The sequence below is a fragment of the Zalophus californianus genome, chromosome 14 (assembly GCF_009762305.2).
Source record: "Zalophus californianus isolate mZalCal1 chromosome 14, mZalCal1.pri.v2, whole genome shotgun sequence".
Classification (NCBI taxonomy): Eukaryota; Metazoa; Chordata; class Mammalia; order Carnivora; family Otariidae; genus Zalophus; species Zalophus californianus.
The window spans coordinates 66,493,038-66,507,836 of NC_045608.1; the positions used below are offsets into that span (position 1 = coordinate 66,493,038).

A 14,799-nucleotide genomic window follows, 5' to 3' on the forward strand; every position below is an offset into this window, starting at 1 on the left:
GTTTTTGACCTCTTGTTTATTTCACTAGCAGACTGAGTAAAAAATAATTTTGCTTCATTGCTTTTGTCATTCTCTACTGTTACAGGTTTAACAGTGGAGATCCAGATCTCTGGGTCTAGGTATATCTCAATTTACCTAAGATTTATTACTTAAAATTTGTATGCAAGTCAGAATATTAGAAATGAAATAATTTTAAATGTATTAAATCTGCTTGTTAATAAAAGAAATGCTATAATCTTTTTGTTGAGCAAATAAAGCACCCAAGTTGATATTACTGATAATTTTCATTTTTAATGTATAGCTGAATTTGCCTAATGGTACAGCTACATGGAAGTCATAGGAAAGATGGCAAATAGGTTTCTTGCTGTCATTTGTTTAGAATAACAGATTATAGGTAAGCTGTTTTAAAGATGGTGACCTTTTAAAGTAATTGTACCTGTTACGTTTTGTTTAGCTTATATTGATTTCCTTCTCTCCTGTTTGAGTTATTTAAATGATACAGTGATGGCAACAATGAAAAAGATTTTGTGGAATGTCACATATTAGAAAATACAGCATCAAAACCATTTCAGCCAATTTATTAAACTTGAAATTTTTTTACTGTTCGGTAAAAATTTTCTTGAAGAAAAATTCATCTCAAAATCCTTTCTAAAAATGGCATGTATCCATAATCATTGTACAGATAAGAAACTTGTCTTCTTAATTTGACTAGAACAAATTATACACAACATGAATAACTTCTGAGTTTCTATACTTCTCATTTTTCTCTTGATTTTTGTTTTTAATTTCTCTGACTTTTAGGAAAGTTATTGGGGATTGAAAACAAGCTACTAGTTTACTAGCATTGAGTAAATCTTATATTAAATTTACCACAACATAAAATAGAAGACATCCTAAAAAGTGAAGGAATAATAATCTATAAGGAAGTATATTCTTTGGTAATGAAATCTTATAACTTTAAGATTTGGGGAGAATGTTATCAAATAACTGATTTTATTTTATCGCATTTTCTTTATATCTTTTACCTAACTGCATTTGAAGTGTAATAACTAATCTAGATAAATAAAAGTTTTAAAAAAGAAATGTTTCTTGTTACTCTGTTGAGGACAGCATTGGTTTTATTAGTGATTCTCTACCAGTTAATTCACATTAGGTGTTTGGGAATCAAGAAGCTTGCTTTTCCATAATGAAATGATGGTATTAGTTTGTAGTTAGAGTAATTAATAATAGGTTTTACATGATTTTTTTTAAAGATTTTATTTATTTATTGACAGAGACACAAGCGAGAGAGGGAACACAAGCAGAGGGAGTGGGAGAGGGAGAAGCAGGCTTCCCGTGGAGCAGGGAGCCCGATGTGGGGTTTGATCTCAGGACCCCGGGATCATGACTTGAGCTGAAGGCAGATGCTTAACGACTGAGCCACCCAGGTGCCCCTACATGATGTTTTTGAGATAATTTTCAGGTTTTTTGTAATTGGTGTATTGAGAAAGGTAATAACAAATACCAGTGTTAATACAAAAGTTGAGATTCTTTTCCTTTACATGTCCTAGTAAGTTACCCTCTTAAAAATTGAGGAATATTTGGAAAATAGCAGAATTTAGACTGCGAGGAGTAATCAGAAAGGAATGGAGGTATCTTTAGGAGGGAGCATAGACATGGAGATGTGGTTAAAATCATACCTAATTTTTATGTCCTTCCTATATGTAATGCAGCTATTTTAGTTCTCTATAGATCTGAATACTAAAGCAGTAGGTTGTGAGTTTGTGTCTGAAAAAGGAAGAAAAATTGAAAGATGGTGACCTCTTCAGGTGCCCTGTTTTCTATATTTTTAGGGTTTTTTGGAACATCCAGATATGTATTACCCAAGTTATCTCATGAATAACCTCCCAATTTTCCCAGCTTTATAGTTAGTGGTGAAATGTTAAAATTAAATTTTCTTTCTTGCAATCAACTTTCTAACAACTCTGATAATCTTGAATATTTGCTTTTACCTCTTTGATCCTTTCAAAATTAACTCTTAGTATCATAGGTAACTTTTCTGGGTGGACAAAATGACTTGTCATTTACCAGTATGATATAAGGACAGACGGAATGCTTAAAACTTTATTCCCACCTTGCAAACTTTATAGTCTCAAAAATTTTAATAATTGAGATGAGTATAATGGAAAAAGTACAAAATAGACATTGACTCAGTTTTATTTTGAAAATGACTTAATGCCAAGTGCCTGGCTGGCTCCATTGGTGGAACATGTGACTCTTGATCTTGGGGTTGTGAGTTCGAGCCCCACTTTGGGTGCAGAGATTACTTAAAAACAAGTAAAAATTTAATTAAAAAATAGAAATGACTTACTGCCTAAACATAAATTTTCAGTGCATATTGCACATTTCATTTCCATTTAGCCCTGTTTTCTCAGACAATTTTCTTTTCACCGAAATAGCTTTTGATATTATTTTGCAGAAAATATACACACACAGTTTTTGGTATTTAAAGCTATTTTTCTAGAGATGGCACTTTTCTATATAGATTTTTGTTTTTTTCTGGTAGATGTAATTATTCGTCTTTTCCAGGAGCTGCTTTGAAAACGACTGCTTTCTGTTTCTTCAAATTGTTGTGTGTGTGTATATATACATACATACACTTTGATAGTAATAAAAATATAGCATAGTATTCTCAAGTATTTTTTCTCATTTGCAAATATAAATTTTCACTTTGGTAAGTATTTTGGTATGTAATGAAAAAACCTTCTCTCTTGAGTAGGTTCTGCTAACATGCAAATTTCCTTCTGGAGGTTTGCCCTTTCTCTCGATTCCTCATACCCACACTCTTACTCCCCCACACCTCATTCTCTCACCTGGCCACTACACACACATACTCTCCCTTCTTAGACCCCTTGGGTAGGTAATTTCTAAGAACCCTTCTTTCAGGTGTAACTGTTTTCAGTCTATCTGGTTTGAGGCTAAGTGTGATTTTCATTATTGTCTTGATGTTGTAGGTAATGGCACTGGGCCTAGGCCCTCTAATGACTGTGGCAATAGAGCTTGTATGGGATCATTTAGCAGTAACAAGATAGATTTTTCCTCTCCTCATGAGGGGTTCAGGAGATTGGCTGTAATAGGGACAACAGAAGGAATGTTCTCTGGGCTTTACTGTATATTACTATAGTCATAGAAATGGGAGTTGAAGGGGCAAAGCATCTGTTGGGCCATTTGCCCCACCTTTCCTTGGGCCTAAGACTTAACCAATAGAGAAAGAGAAGTGGCATTTCTAGGATGTCTGGGATACAAGAGGAGTTCCTGTCTCCTAGGTCTAATCACACTTCATACTGACAGCACTGACTGACAGCACTTGTTTTAGTGGGAGGGCTCTGTAGGCAAGGATGGTGCAAAATATGAAATAATCCAAAAATGTTCTCCATTTGTCTTTGAAACACTTTTATATGAATACATCCACTGATAGGACACTTCAGACAAAAATAAAAGTAAAAAAGCCCCATTTGTGGTGATCTCAGTAATCCTAGCAGAGCATTTACTTCACAAGTTGGGTTAATCTTATGACCAGTATGAGGCACCAATCCAGACAGTGATGTTTTCGCAAAGCTGCTTGCTTGCAGGCTCTGTAGGGCAGAATTTGCATGTAAAGAAAAGCAACCAAATAATAAAGTAGGGCAGGTGCTAATTATAATGGAAGGATAGGGCAGTGGACCAGTATTGTGCTGTTATGTCATCTTTAACTCTTGCCATAACCTTGTGAAGAAACAATCTTACAGCTAAGTAGTAGTAGGCAGGACTTTTAGCCTATTATGTTTGCTGCCAAAGATCTTTGTGTTTCTTATGCTGCTGTCTCCTGTATCTTCCCAGTTCCCTCAACACTGAACAACTAATATAATTGATTCTGCTTCCACCTAAGTAGGACTTAAATCTTTCATCTGTAAAACAAGAATGGTAATTATGTATTACCTTATGTAATTTAAAAATTGTGTGCTTTTGATTATCAAATTTGAAAAGGGGTTTGTCAGGGATAAACATAGTAAAGGATGTTGGTTTTATTTTGCCTCTTTATTTTTGATTCAAATTCTTTCAATGAGGTTTAAAAGAATGTAGTTTTTAAAAAGAACATATTGAGAAAACAAATTCATAAAATTAAACACCCGATGACAACAGAAGTACAGAAGGTTTAAGGTCCATAAAAGTGTACACTTCACTATATCAGGAATGTGTGATGACACAGACACATCTGTATTTATTATTTGCAAAGTTAGAACAGTGTTTATAGGCCAGGAGGTCAGTGAGAGGGTCCAAACCTATTTCTAGCATAAAGTGGACTAATTGATGTTCTTAAGGCAGTGGATTGCTTGACTTTTAATTTTTCTTGCCTTATAATCATAACGACCAGCAAAAATTTCAAAATATTTCGATCGCGAGGAGAAACATCACTTTGATTAACCACAGACCAAATAGTTATTAGCTAATTGTGTCAAATATACCTTTTTGAGATATGCTTTTAATGATTATAGAAAAACTAGTAAGTTCATTATTATAAATTTGTGTTTTAAGATTGTGACAGAGTTCAAGGTTAGCAGATGGGAGATTGTGCAGTTTGGCTAATCCTTAAATATTGTAACATGGAATGTGCTTACATTAATGATTAAATTTTAAATTGGAAATGTTTCCATGTGTAACTACTTAAAGGGACTATTTTGTTGTTTTTGAAAGTGAAAATAATCTTAGTAGCAGTGCAGCAGCGTAGAGGAATAATCAAGTGGGAGGGAGGACAGTATCTCCCTCTTTATTCCATCCTGTAATGAATTGTTAGAGTCAAATTGGAAGCATAGTCGTTGCTTCTGTTATTAATGTGTTGAATTTTGCTAGCTCCTCCTCAGTGGCTTTTTTCCCCCTTTCATTTAAAAGGCAGATGAAATTAGTACAGGATCTTACCTGTCTCTTAATTCTGCTATGTAGCAAGAATCACTTTTAAAAGAATATCACAAATTATCACCATCAGTTAGCTAATACTTAATGGTTAAAGTCCACGCCCTGATGTTGAGTGCTTTAAACATACCTTATTTAATCTTGGTTTGCTAATGATAAATGTAAGATGACCTTAGAACACAAGATTCTTTTTTTTTTTTAAAGATTTTATTCATTTATTTGAGAGAGAGAGATAACGAACAAGTAGGCAGAGAGGCAGGCAAAGGCAGAGGGAGAGGGAGAAGCAGGCTCCCCACTGAGCAGGGAGCCTAATGCGGGGCTTGATCGCAGGACCCTGGGATCATGACCTGAGCCGAAGGCAACGGCTTAACCAACTGAGCCACCCAGGCGCTCCAGAACACAAGATTCTTAACTGTGGTTTCTTGTTGGAAGAAAGATAAAAAGACAACCATTCCTATTAAAGTTTGTGTAGTATTGTCATTGTTTTGGATATACTGGAAATGAGAAATGACACTGATGATAATTTAACTTGTAAGTGTAATTAAAATATGAAAATATTACTGTCTTTGTTTATGATGAATACTAAATTTAAGCTAAGCTATAAGGTGTGCTGTTTGGAAATAATGGAAGATACAAGAATGAAGCCAGATAACAAGTTTATGCTTGTATTTCCTACTGATGAAGACTTTCAGACAAGTTATTGCCATGGGTAGGTGATGTTAACTCTGCATGTACATATACAACTATACTCTTTGCATGACTCTACATGTAGGAGTGGTACAATTTTGACTTGACTGTTGACCTGATGCCTCAATTTGGTGGGTTGGGGTGGGGGGGGTGTGTGAGCAAGAGGTTGTGAATGGTCCTAGTGGTATAAATTTTAAAATAAATCACTAATTTATTGTAAAAACAACACTTAACTGAAGCCTTTTTAAAAATAGAACATTTGGTCAAATAGTCAATATTGTACTTGACCCTCATATCTTCTGCACCCAAGTATTTGGACATCACACAGTATCTTGATTCCATAATAATCATTTTGAACTCTGACGAGAACTCCATAAATGATAGAGCTTTCTTTTCCTTTTTAGAAAAGAAAAATATCAAACATGAACCGATTTTTTTGCTATTTGAGCTAAAATCCATTACCAACTGATACTGAGGCCACACTATTGAATTTTATGAACTTGATTTACCCTTTTGGGATAATTGGAAAGTATTTTTAAGTAGTCAACTGAAATTGTCATGATCGTCAGAATTTCATATTGTGACATGTCTGTTCTTTATACAGTGGCTCTTAACAACTCATTTGCTTTTATTTGGTCATTTTTATTTTAAAAATGTTGCTACATAAACCTGTGATTTGAGAACTTTGCTTTAAGGGATAAATACCCCAAATGTGTTCCATCTTTTGTTCAGTGACAATTTACACAATGGATGTTTGTATTAAAACTAATCTTTCATTGTGTTCTATTTTAATGATTCATTGGCGTATGTATTCATAGTCAAGAGTTTCATAAAATAGGCGTGTTTAATGTTAAACAGTCTTGATCTTAAAAAATCTTTATGGAAGTACATAATTTGCCTGCACTTCATAAATAGCTGTTGGGGGAGAAACTGCATTCTTTTATTTCTGCTTTATTCTAAAATGGAGATAGTAGTAAGGGATGTGTTTTATAATTGAATGAAAACTGTATTTTTGCTTTTTGCTGTTGCACTAGAAAAAGGGTAGCATTAGCATTTTAAAGCATGTATCTGTTCTACAAGCATGAATATTGAGTTATTTTAGCATGAATCACTGCAGTTTAATTACTCTGGAGCTCTGCTGCCTTTTTCAGTTAGTTAGGGTGATTTGGAGGTAGAAGGGATCTCTTATTTTCCAGTAAGAACTTCAATGTCTTCCTCTAAAATAACCCATAAGGTTGCATATCATTGCCTTGGAGCGTGAGCTGGTTGTTTTTCTCAGGAAAAAGAAAATTTGTCCCTAACAAGACATCCAAAGCAAAATCCTGAAGGTGGATTTTGTGAGTATTTTCTTTTTTGTAGAATGTTGTAAAATATATAACATCCCTGATATTTGTAAAGGGCTTTACAGGACATAGTCAAGTAGAACTCTTAGTGTTAGCCTTAGTTCTTTAGAATAGGAAAATACGTATTTGATTTTCTTCTCTGAATCTATTAGTGACTTTTTAAGTACTAGCTATTAAGAGAAAGAACTAGATTCATTCTCTTAAAAACTATAAAATGAGTTTTAATAGTTTGCCTCAGTTTTTTTCCTTTAAAAAATCAGTTTTACTCTCTGTGGAGTCTTCCCCTTTTTCATAATCTTTTGCTCTTTAGAAATATGGCAAGAACTCAATGTAACTTTGTTCAGTATACTGTTGTCCTCCATTCTTCATAATTATACTCCTTTTCTCCTTTTCAAATGTGTCCCTCATCTTTATAAGCTTGGGTTATCTTTTCCACTTTCACATCATGTACAAAATATTAGGTGTATAAAGTGCAGCTTTTCTGACCAGATAGAATAATAAGATAAAGGCAACTGGCATTTGGAGGGCTCTTACAGAAGTATTTTTCACCCCAGAAGTTAGATACAAGTATACATTTTCTTTCCTCCCTAGATGGACCTCCAGTTGTAGCTCATTATGATATGTCTGACACCAGCTCTGACCCAGAAGTGGTAAATGTGGACAATTTATTGGCGGCTGCAGTAGTTCAAGAGCACAGTAATTCTATAGGAGGCCAGGACACAGGAGCTACCTGGAGGACCAGCGGGCTTCTAGAGGAGCTGAATGCGGAGGCAGGTTGGTCTCCCTCCCCTCCCCCTCTCTCCTGGTGTACTGTGCATGTGTCCCAGCAGCTGTTTTCCTTGTAGTGCCCCTGCCAATGAGAGCAGGCCAACTAGACATCTGGCATTAGATGATTGTGACTATCCAGGGTGCCATTTGTAACTGAAAAGGATGTGGGTAGCATGTCATTCATCTTTCCTAATGTGAAGGAAGCAAAAATGAGAAATAATGGTAGGCATAGGTAGATTCCAGTAGACCTATTTCTTGGGTTAAAAATACTTCACATACGTTAAAAATCGTCCAGATGGCCTTAATACTCCTCCCCGCCCCTCTTCTCCAGGGGCTTGCTGCACTTAAATCTGTACTGCGACCTTACCTTGCAGTGTGGGGAGGGAGCTGATTAAACTGGCCCCTGGGGGCTGCTGCTGTGCGGGGCTGCAGTGTTTCTTCTGCTTCTCGGTGTGCCTGTCACTGTCAGTTCCTCTATGGTAGCTCTCACGTTGTCTCTTCCAACCCTTTTCATTCAGTTTCTGCTTCTGGTATCTCAGGAAAATCTCTCTCCCTCCCTGTCTTGCATAATTTATCTGGGCTCTATGATGATTCTGAAGAGTGATATTTATTCACTAAAAAAAAACCATTGCATTGCTTTTGAAAATATTGCCCAGTGCCTCCAAGTCTCCTTAATTGTGTTCCTCAACACTTTTTCAACATTCTTTCTCATTTAAACCTTTTTCTTAAAGCACTAGTACTTAAGTTTGAAAAGAGAGGGGGAGGGGATTGAGAGACTGCTTTTAGTGTGCATTTTCCTACTTTAGTGTTACAGAAGGATTATAGCTTCCTAGTTAAATTATAAATTGCATTGGCTTTTATGAGCTTCTCTTATAGTTTAATCACTACCTAAAATATTATGTTTATGGGTTTTACAAAAATAATGGATTTAGAACATATATATATATTGAAATTGCTAGGAAATAAAAAAGGAGACAGCGCTCCACAGATCATTGCCCTTAATTCTTCCTTCCATAATCTGATTGGAACAAAATAAAAATCTCTTGTTTGTTGAGTTTCTGCTTAATTTATTGTAGCTAATTTTGGAGCAGGACCTGACTTTAGCTTTAAATATGTTTTGACTGCTAACTGCCTATTTGACCTTGGACAAAGTGTCCTCTGGACTTCAGTTTTTGTATGTATACATACTTGCTTTGCCCAACAAGGATCTTTTAAGGATTTATTAATATGTATAAGTACTTTAAAAATTAAGCAGTAATTTATATTAAAGGAGAGTAGTTTGACCACATTTTGTGCAATATGTATTTCTAAGTTAGATGATTTGTTCTATACACTGGATAGTTTATCTTCATTTTTCTTCTGTTCACCAGTGATCCATTCTACTTCACTTTTATTTCCCTGTTTCTTAGTCTTACCGTTAAATGTAGATCACTGTATAGTAAAGTCTTGGGGAAAACATGAATGATTACTTTTTGTTTTGTTTTTCATGTAGAGAATTTTAATATTAGTTTGAGCCATATGGAATTGTTAATATTTGACCTATAACAAACCCAGCAGTTTCAGACAATTCAACCTAATAGTGCAAAGATGTAGGCTTTAAAGTATCCTTAAAGTTACCAGTATCGGGGATAGCATCACATTTTTTTTTTTAAAGATTTTATTTATTTATTTGACAGAGAGAGACACAGTGAGAGAGGGAACACAAGCAGGGGGAGTGGAAAAGGGAGAAGCAGGCTTCCTGCTGAGCAGGGAGCCCGATGCGGGGCTCGATCCCAGGGCCTCAGATCATGACCTGAGCTGAAGGCAGACGCTTAACGACTGAGCCACCCAGGCACCCCGATAGCATCACATTTTAAGATTCAAGTAATTGTTAGCTTGATTGTTTAAAACATCACTAGCCTTTATGTACTTAATTCTATTTTTGATTGTTTTTTTTGAATTTCAGTCACAAATTTTTAAAGAATATATCGCTCAGGTACCTTCTTAAGAGCCACCATTCTTAAATGAAACATTACAAAAATATGTAATGGAAACACCCACAGCTTCAACTCTGTTCCCTTTCCTTTTCCCTCTCCATTCCAAAGCTGTCTTGAATTTGGTGTATTTAATGTTTGGTATTCCCGTGTGTTTCTTTATATTTTTACTGCATTTATTATGTCTCTGTAAACAAGCATGTTTTAATACTAATTGATATTATATTGAACGTAACGATTTGTAACTTGCTTTTTTCAACATTTCGTGTTTTGTTCTTGTTGATAAATATAGCTCTAGTTCATTCATTTTTCACTGCTGTTTAGTATTCACTGTATGAATATATCATAGTTGACCTACCCATTCTCTTTATTGGACATTTAGGATGCTATTCCAAATGATGCTACCATTAACATTTCTTGTACATGTCTTTTGGTACACGTATGTGATTAATTTCTTTAGGATATGATATATAGAGAACATATGCATGTATTGGGCCACACATATTGTGTGTAGATTTTTGTATATCATCACTGTTCAACAGATCCTCATCACATTTTCTTATGAAGCCATATATTGGCTCAAAGTCTTTTCTAAATCTGACAATCAGGTATGTGAGTGATAAAACTTAATAATACACTATGGTCTTGATATAATTGTCTTAGTGGGAGCCCATCTCGCAAATTTTGAATATACTTAACAGTGCCACAACAAAATGTTAACAGAATTCATGCTTGCTTGCCAGTTTATAGTTTTGAGATTTGAACTCTAGCATCAATGAGATGTCATTCTTATGGTTTGAGTTTAAGGTAAGTTTTTTTTTTTTAAGATTTTATTTATTTCGGAGGGAGAGAGAGACAGGGAGGGAGGGAATAAAAGAGAGAATGAGTGGGGGAAGCAACAGAGAGAGAGGGAGAAGCAGGCTCCCCACTGAGCAGGGAGTCTGATGCATTTGGATCAGGACCTGAAAGGCAGACGTTTAACTGACTGAGCCACCAAATTGCCCCCCCCTTTTTTAGATTTTTTTTTTTTTTAATTTATTTGCAGGGAGACACAGCGAGAAAGGGGAACACAAGCAGGCGGAGTGGGAGAGGGAAAAGCAGGCTTCCTGCAGAGCAGGGAGCCCAATGCAGGGCTTGATCCCAGGACTCTGGGATCATGACCTGAGCCAAAGGCAGACGCTTAACGACTGAACCACCCAGGTGCCCCCACCCAAGTGCCTCTTAAGATAAATGTTCTTGTGGTTAATCTGAGTTGTCCTACTCTCCCTCCCAACAAAATAAAAACCCAGTCACTGAACAGACTCTTCAGGGGTTAATCAGTAGCATTTCAGATCAGGTGTGCAGCCCCACTCCATTTAGGATGCTATAAGTATTCCTTGGAGATAGAGTAGCTTGCCTCTTTTTCCAGGCAATTAGACAATGATTTTTTTTTTAAGATTTTATTTATTTGAGAGAGAGAGAGAGAGTGAGCAGGGAGAGCAGGGGTGGGAGAAGGAGACACAGACTCCTAGCTGAGCAGGGAGCCCGATGTGGGGCTTGATCCCAGGACCCTAGGATCATGACCTGAGCCGAAGGCAGCTGCTTAACTGACTGAGCCACCCAAGCATCCTAGGTGATGTTTGTATATGGAAAAGAGTTTTTACTCTTCAGTTTTAGTTTTAACCAAGGAAAAGAATTGAGATAATAGGAAAGCCAGTGGTCAACAAAAGACCTAAGCTTTCCATTTCAGCTGTTGTCATGTGTTTCCTTCTTTCCTGATGCTAGAATTGAACAGTGTAGTAGGTAGCAGCCTGCTGCCAACAAACAGCCTGGTTTGAACCAGCAGCCACTTACATACTGTGTGAACTCAGGTAAATTACATAAAGCCTCAGTTTTTCTTCTCTGCAAACCGGGATAAAACTAGTATCCATCCCAAAAGGTTATTGTTCCCATTAGGTGAAATAATGTCCATACTGTACTTAGTGCAGAATACAGCACAAGGTAGGACCTCAGGAATGCTGGCCGGCATTATGTTAGCGTACGTATGCTGAAGTAGGCTGAGTAAGGAAGTGATTAATGGACCTAATCAGTGAATTTCTAATTTACTGTTCTGTCCCGGAGTGAGTTGCTCTGGCCACAGGAATTTCCTATACTTGGCCTGAGCATAAAAATTACTTAGGGTGCTTCTAAAAATTCAGAATCCTAAATTTCTCCCTGAGGATTCTGTACATAGATCTGGTATGGGGTCTGGAAAATCTGTTTCTAGTAATCACTCCCAGGTAACTCTTGTGTTGGACATGTTGAGGAAACTGTATCAGTAAATAGGAATATGGCTTAATTTTTACTTATTGCTAGTAGTAGTTCACTGTAAATGTAAAAGTAGATAAGGCTAAAACAAGCAGAAATCTGAAGTACTCTTGGTATGGAAGGCTTATAATTGTGGTAAACTAAATTTATTTAGAGTGAACCCCCCCCCCAGAAATTAAAACTTTTATAGAAATGATATGTTTTTCCCATCAGCCTTCTTATCAAGAAGGTAGCCCATGAGCATGTTCCCATCCTTAAAATAGGGATGATGATCTTGATTTGTCCAGAACACTAGTTATAGTGCAGAGAAACAAATCTTGGGTTTCCTGTTCTTAGCCTACGGCTTTTTATAATCAGACCAGAATGGCCATGTTTCTATTAATAGCACTTTGAAGTCAGTGTATCAGTCTTGTGAAGGAGACCACATTTGGTCAGGTTTCGCTTGTTTTTACCTGGTCCTTATGAACTCTAAGATTTTAGTTTTCTGACCCTCTTTTGCCCTACTTTTTAAAGTTTTTCACATTCTTACTGAAAAAACTAAATGCAAGGTAATAATTCACTTGTTTTCAAGCTAAATGAACGATGACTTGAGATATTAACCTTTTTTATACCTAATATGTCGCTGTCCTCCTGTCCTTTAACGTGCTGCAAATTGGCTTTGGACTAGTTCTTACTTAGTAGATTTGTGATTTTAAAAGTAGCTACATTATTTCTTTTGAAGACAAAAAGAAAATGTTTGCCGTGATAATTTAGTTATTATTTTATGCTGTTTTCTTTCTGACTTGTGTATTGAAAAGGTCTTTAGAATTTCTCATAGAGTGAAAGAAGTTATCTTTCCGAAGAGCTACACAGCCAGCTGCCCCCATAGTTAAATAAGTCCTCTGACTTATTTTCAGTTTACTATATGGTAATTGTGGTATTTACACTTTTTCTACAGGGCTTATTCTTGTCCTGCAACAGGAAACTGATTATTGCCACTGACAGTATTCGAGAACCCCAGAGCATCTTTGAGGCTCCGTTTTGTGTATGTTTTAGCCATTGCTCTGTCATTGGATTCCTGTGAGGTCATGGGTTGGAGGGTTGACAGTGGAGGATGGCCCAAAGGCCAGAGAATCTGAAGCTGTGCACAGGAACTCCCAAAGGAATGTATGACATACTGAAGAGGGTTACGTTGAGAGAAAAGGACTAATTGCCCTGGCTCTGAAATAGACCGCAGAGGGGATATATTCCTGGCTCTTGGAGAAAGCCTTGGTGTCTCTTGTAGAGCATGGTGTCCCATAAACTTGGTGGGGTCGCAGCTGACTTATTATCTGAGTGGCACATTTTATCTAATGGCTCTGACGAGAAATGTGGCAAAACTCTCACAATCATTAGTCTAGAGTTAACATTCACCAGGAAATTTGTATTTAGCCCCCATCACTTAATCTCAGCGTCCCTTATTTTATTTTATACTGATTTTTAGACTAAAGAGTAAAAATACTGGCCACAGGAGCCAACCCTGATTTTAAGTGATCAGTTTTAGAACATCACACAAGTTCTGTAAATATCAGCAGGGTGGGATTACAGTTTTTATGGCCCAAATTGTGCTAACAAAATGGTTTGACTTGATGTAATAATGGGAAGGTGGTATGTAAAATACTAGTTTCTGGATCCATAATGGATGAATAACGTTAGAAGAATCTTAAATATTGACGGTAGTTACCTTGTTTTTCTTAAGATACTATAGTAAAATTGTGAGTAAAAGTAGCATAGTAATTTTTCATTTCTTCCCCTTTATTATTTTTCTGTTCTTCCCCTTTCTTTAAACAAAGAAAGGCAAAGAGATATTTCCAGATCTGAAGTGAGGCTCTGTAGGTGATAGGGTCAGAATGAGGGGCCTAATCAATAAAGATTGGTTATTCAGAAATATTGATGACTGAGACAGGACATTTCATAAGTTGGAATTATAAATTAGAACTGTAGGCTACCCTCAGATAAAAAAAAGAATTTAAAAAAATTGGAACTATGGAGAGAGAACTGAGCACAGAGATACTAAGAACTAATTGTGTCATATTCTTGTCATGTTTTCTTAATTACTGTTGAAAAGATTTGAGTCTTTTCAAGGAGGAGTAGTTTAGTTATAGCAACCATGATTCCTACAATCTGCCCTTTTAGTTTGGTTTAATTCAGTTATCTTGTTTATTTTTATTTTTATTTATTTATTTTTTAAAGATTTATTTATTTGAGAGAGCGAGAATGGGAGAGAGAGTACATGAGAGGGGAAGAGGGTCAGAGGGAGAAGCAGGCTCCCCGCCGAGCAGGGAGCCCGATGCGGGACTCGATCCCGGGACTCCAGGATCATGACTTGAGCCGAAGGCAGTCGCCCAACCAACTGCGCCACCCAGGCGCCCTCTTGTTTATTTTTAGGATGGTAAGGGCTGAGCCCCTTGCTATGAGTCTAACCACAGGGAGTGTTAAGTGCCTCTTGAGCCTTGGCTCCCTAGAGAGTAGGTGTGGAGAATTTGGGGGTGGTTGTCCACATGAATAACAAGCACTCACATAGTCATAAGTAATCATGGTAGCAGGACTTAAAGTGGAAAGAGAGAGAAACTAACCCCGGTGCCAGTAACGTTCCATGGAGGGGTGAAACTGTCCTGTAGTTAGTATTTGGAAGTGCTCTGGGAGATGGGGGCTGCTGGTGTTGTACATGAGGATGGAGGGCAGTATTCGTAAGTGATTGTGGTCCCCCAACTGTGGCGTAGGAGCAGCTTCCAAGGACTACATGGTTGGTGGCATTTTCAGGAGAGTCGGATTTCCACAGGGAGGTGAAAAGT

The 14,799-nt window shown here is 36.8% G+C and overlaps 1 protein-coding gene across 4 annotated transcripts in view; it reads left to right on the forward strand.

Annotated features, from left to right (window-relative positions):
• The window catches only part of C14H18orf25 (chromosome 14 C18orf25 homolog), an 82,092-nt gene that overhangs the window by 50,857 nt on the left and 16,436 nt on the right, over positions 1-14,799 (forward strand). For 2 of the 4 annotated variants that reach the window (XM_027575821.2, XM_027575820.2), the window contains exon 3: positions 7,551-7,733. The exons of the other annotated variants lie outside the window; for them this stretch is intronic. In XM_027575821.2, the coding sequence (XP_027431622.1) occupies positions 7,551-7,733 (183 nt within the window). The remainder of the gene's footprint in view (positions 1-7,550; positions 7,734-14,799) is intronic. 4 annotated transcript variants of the gene reach the window in all.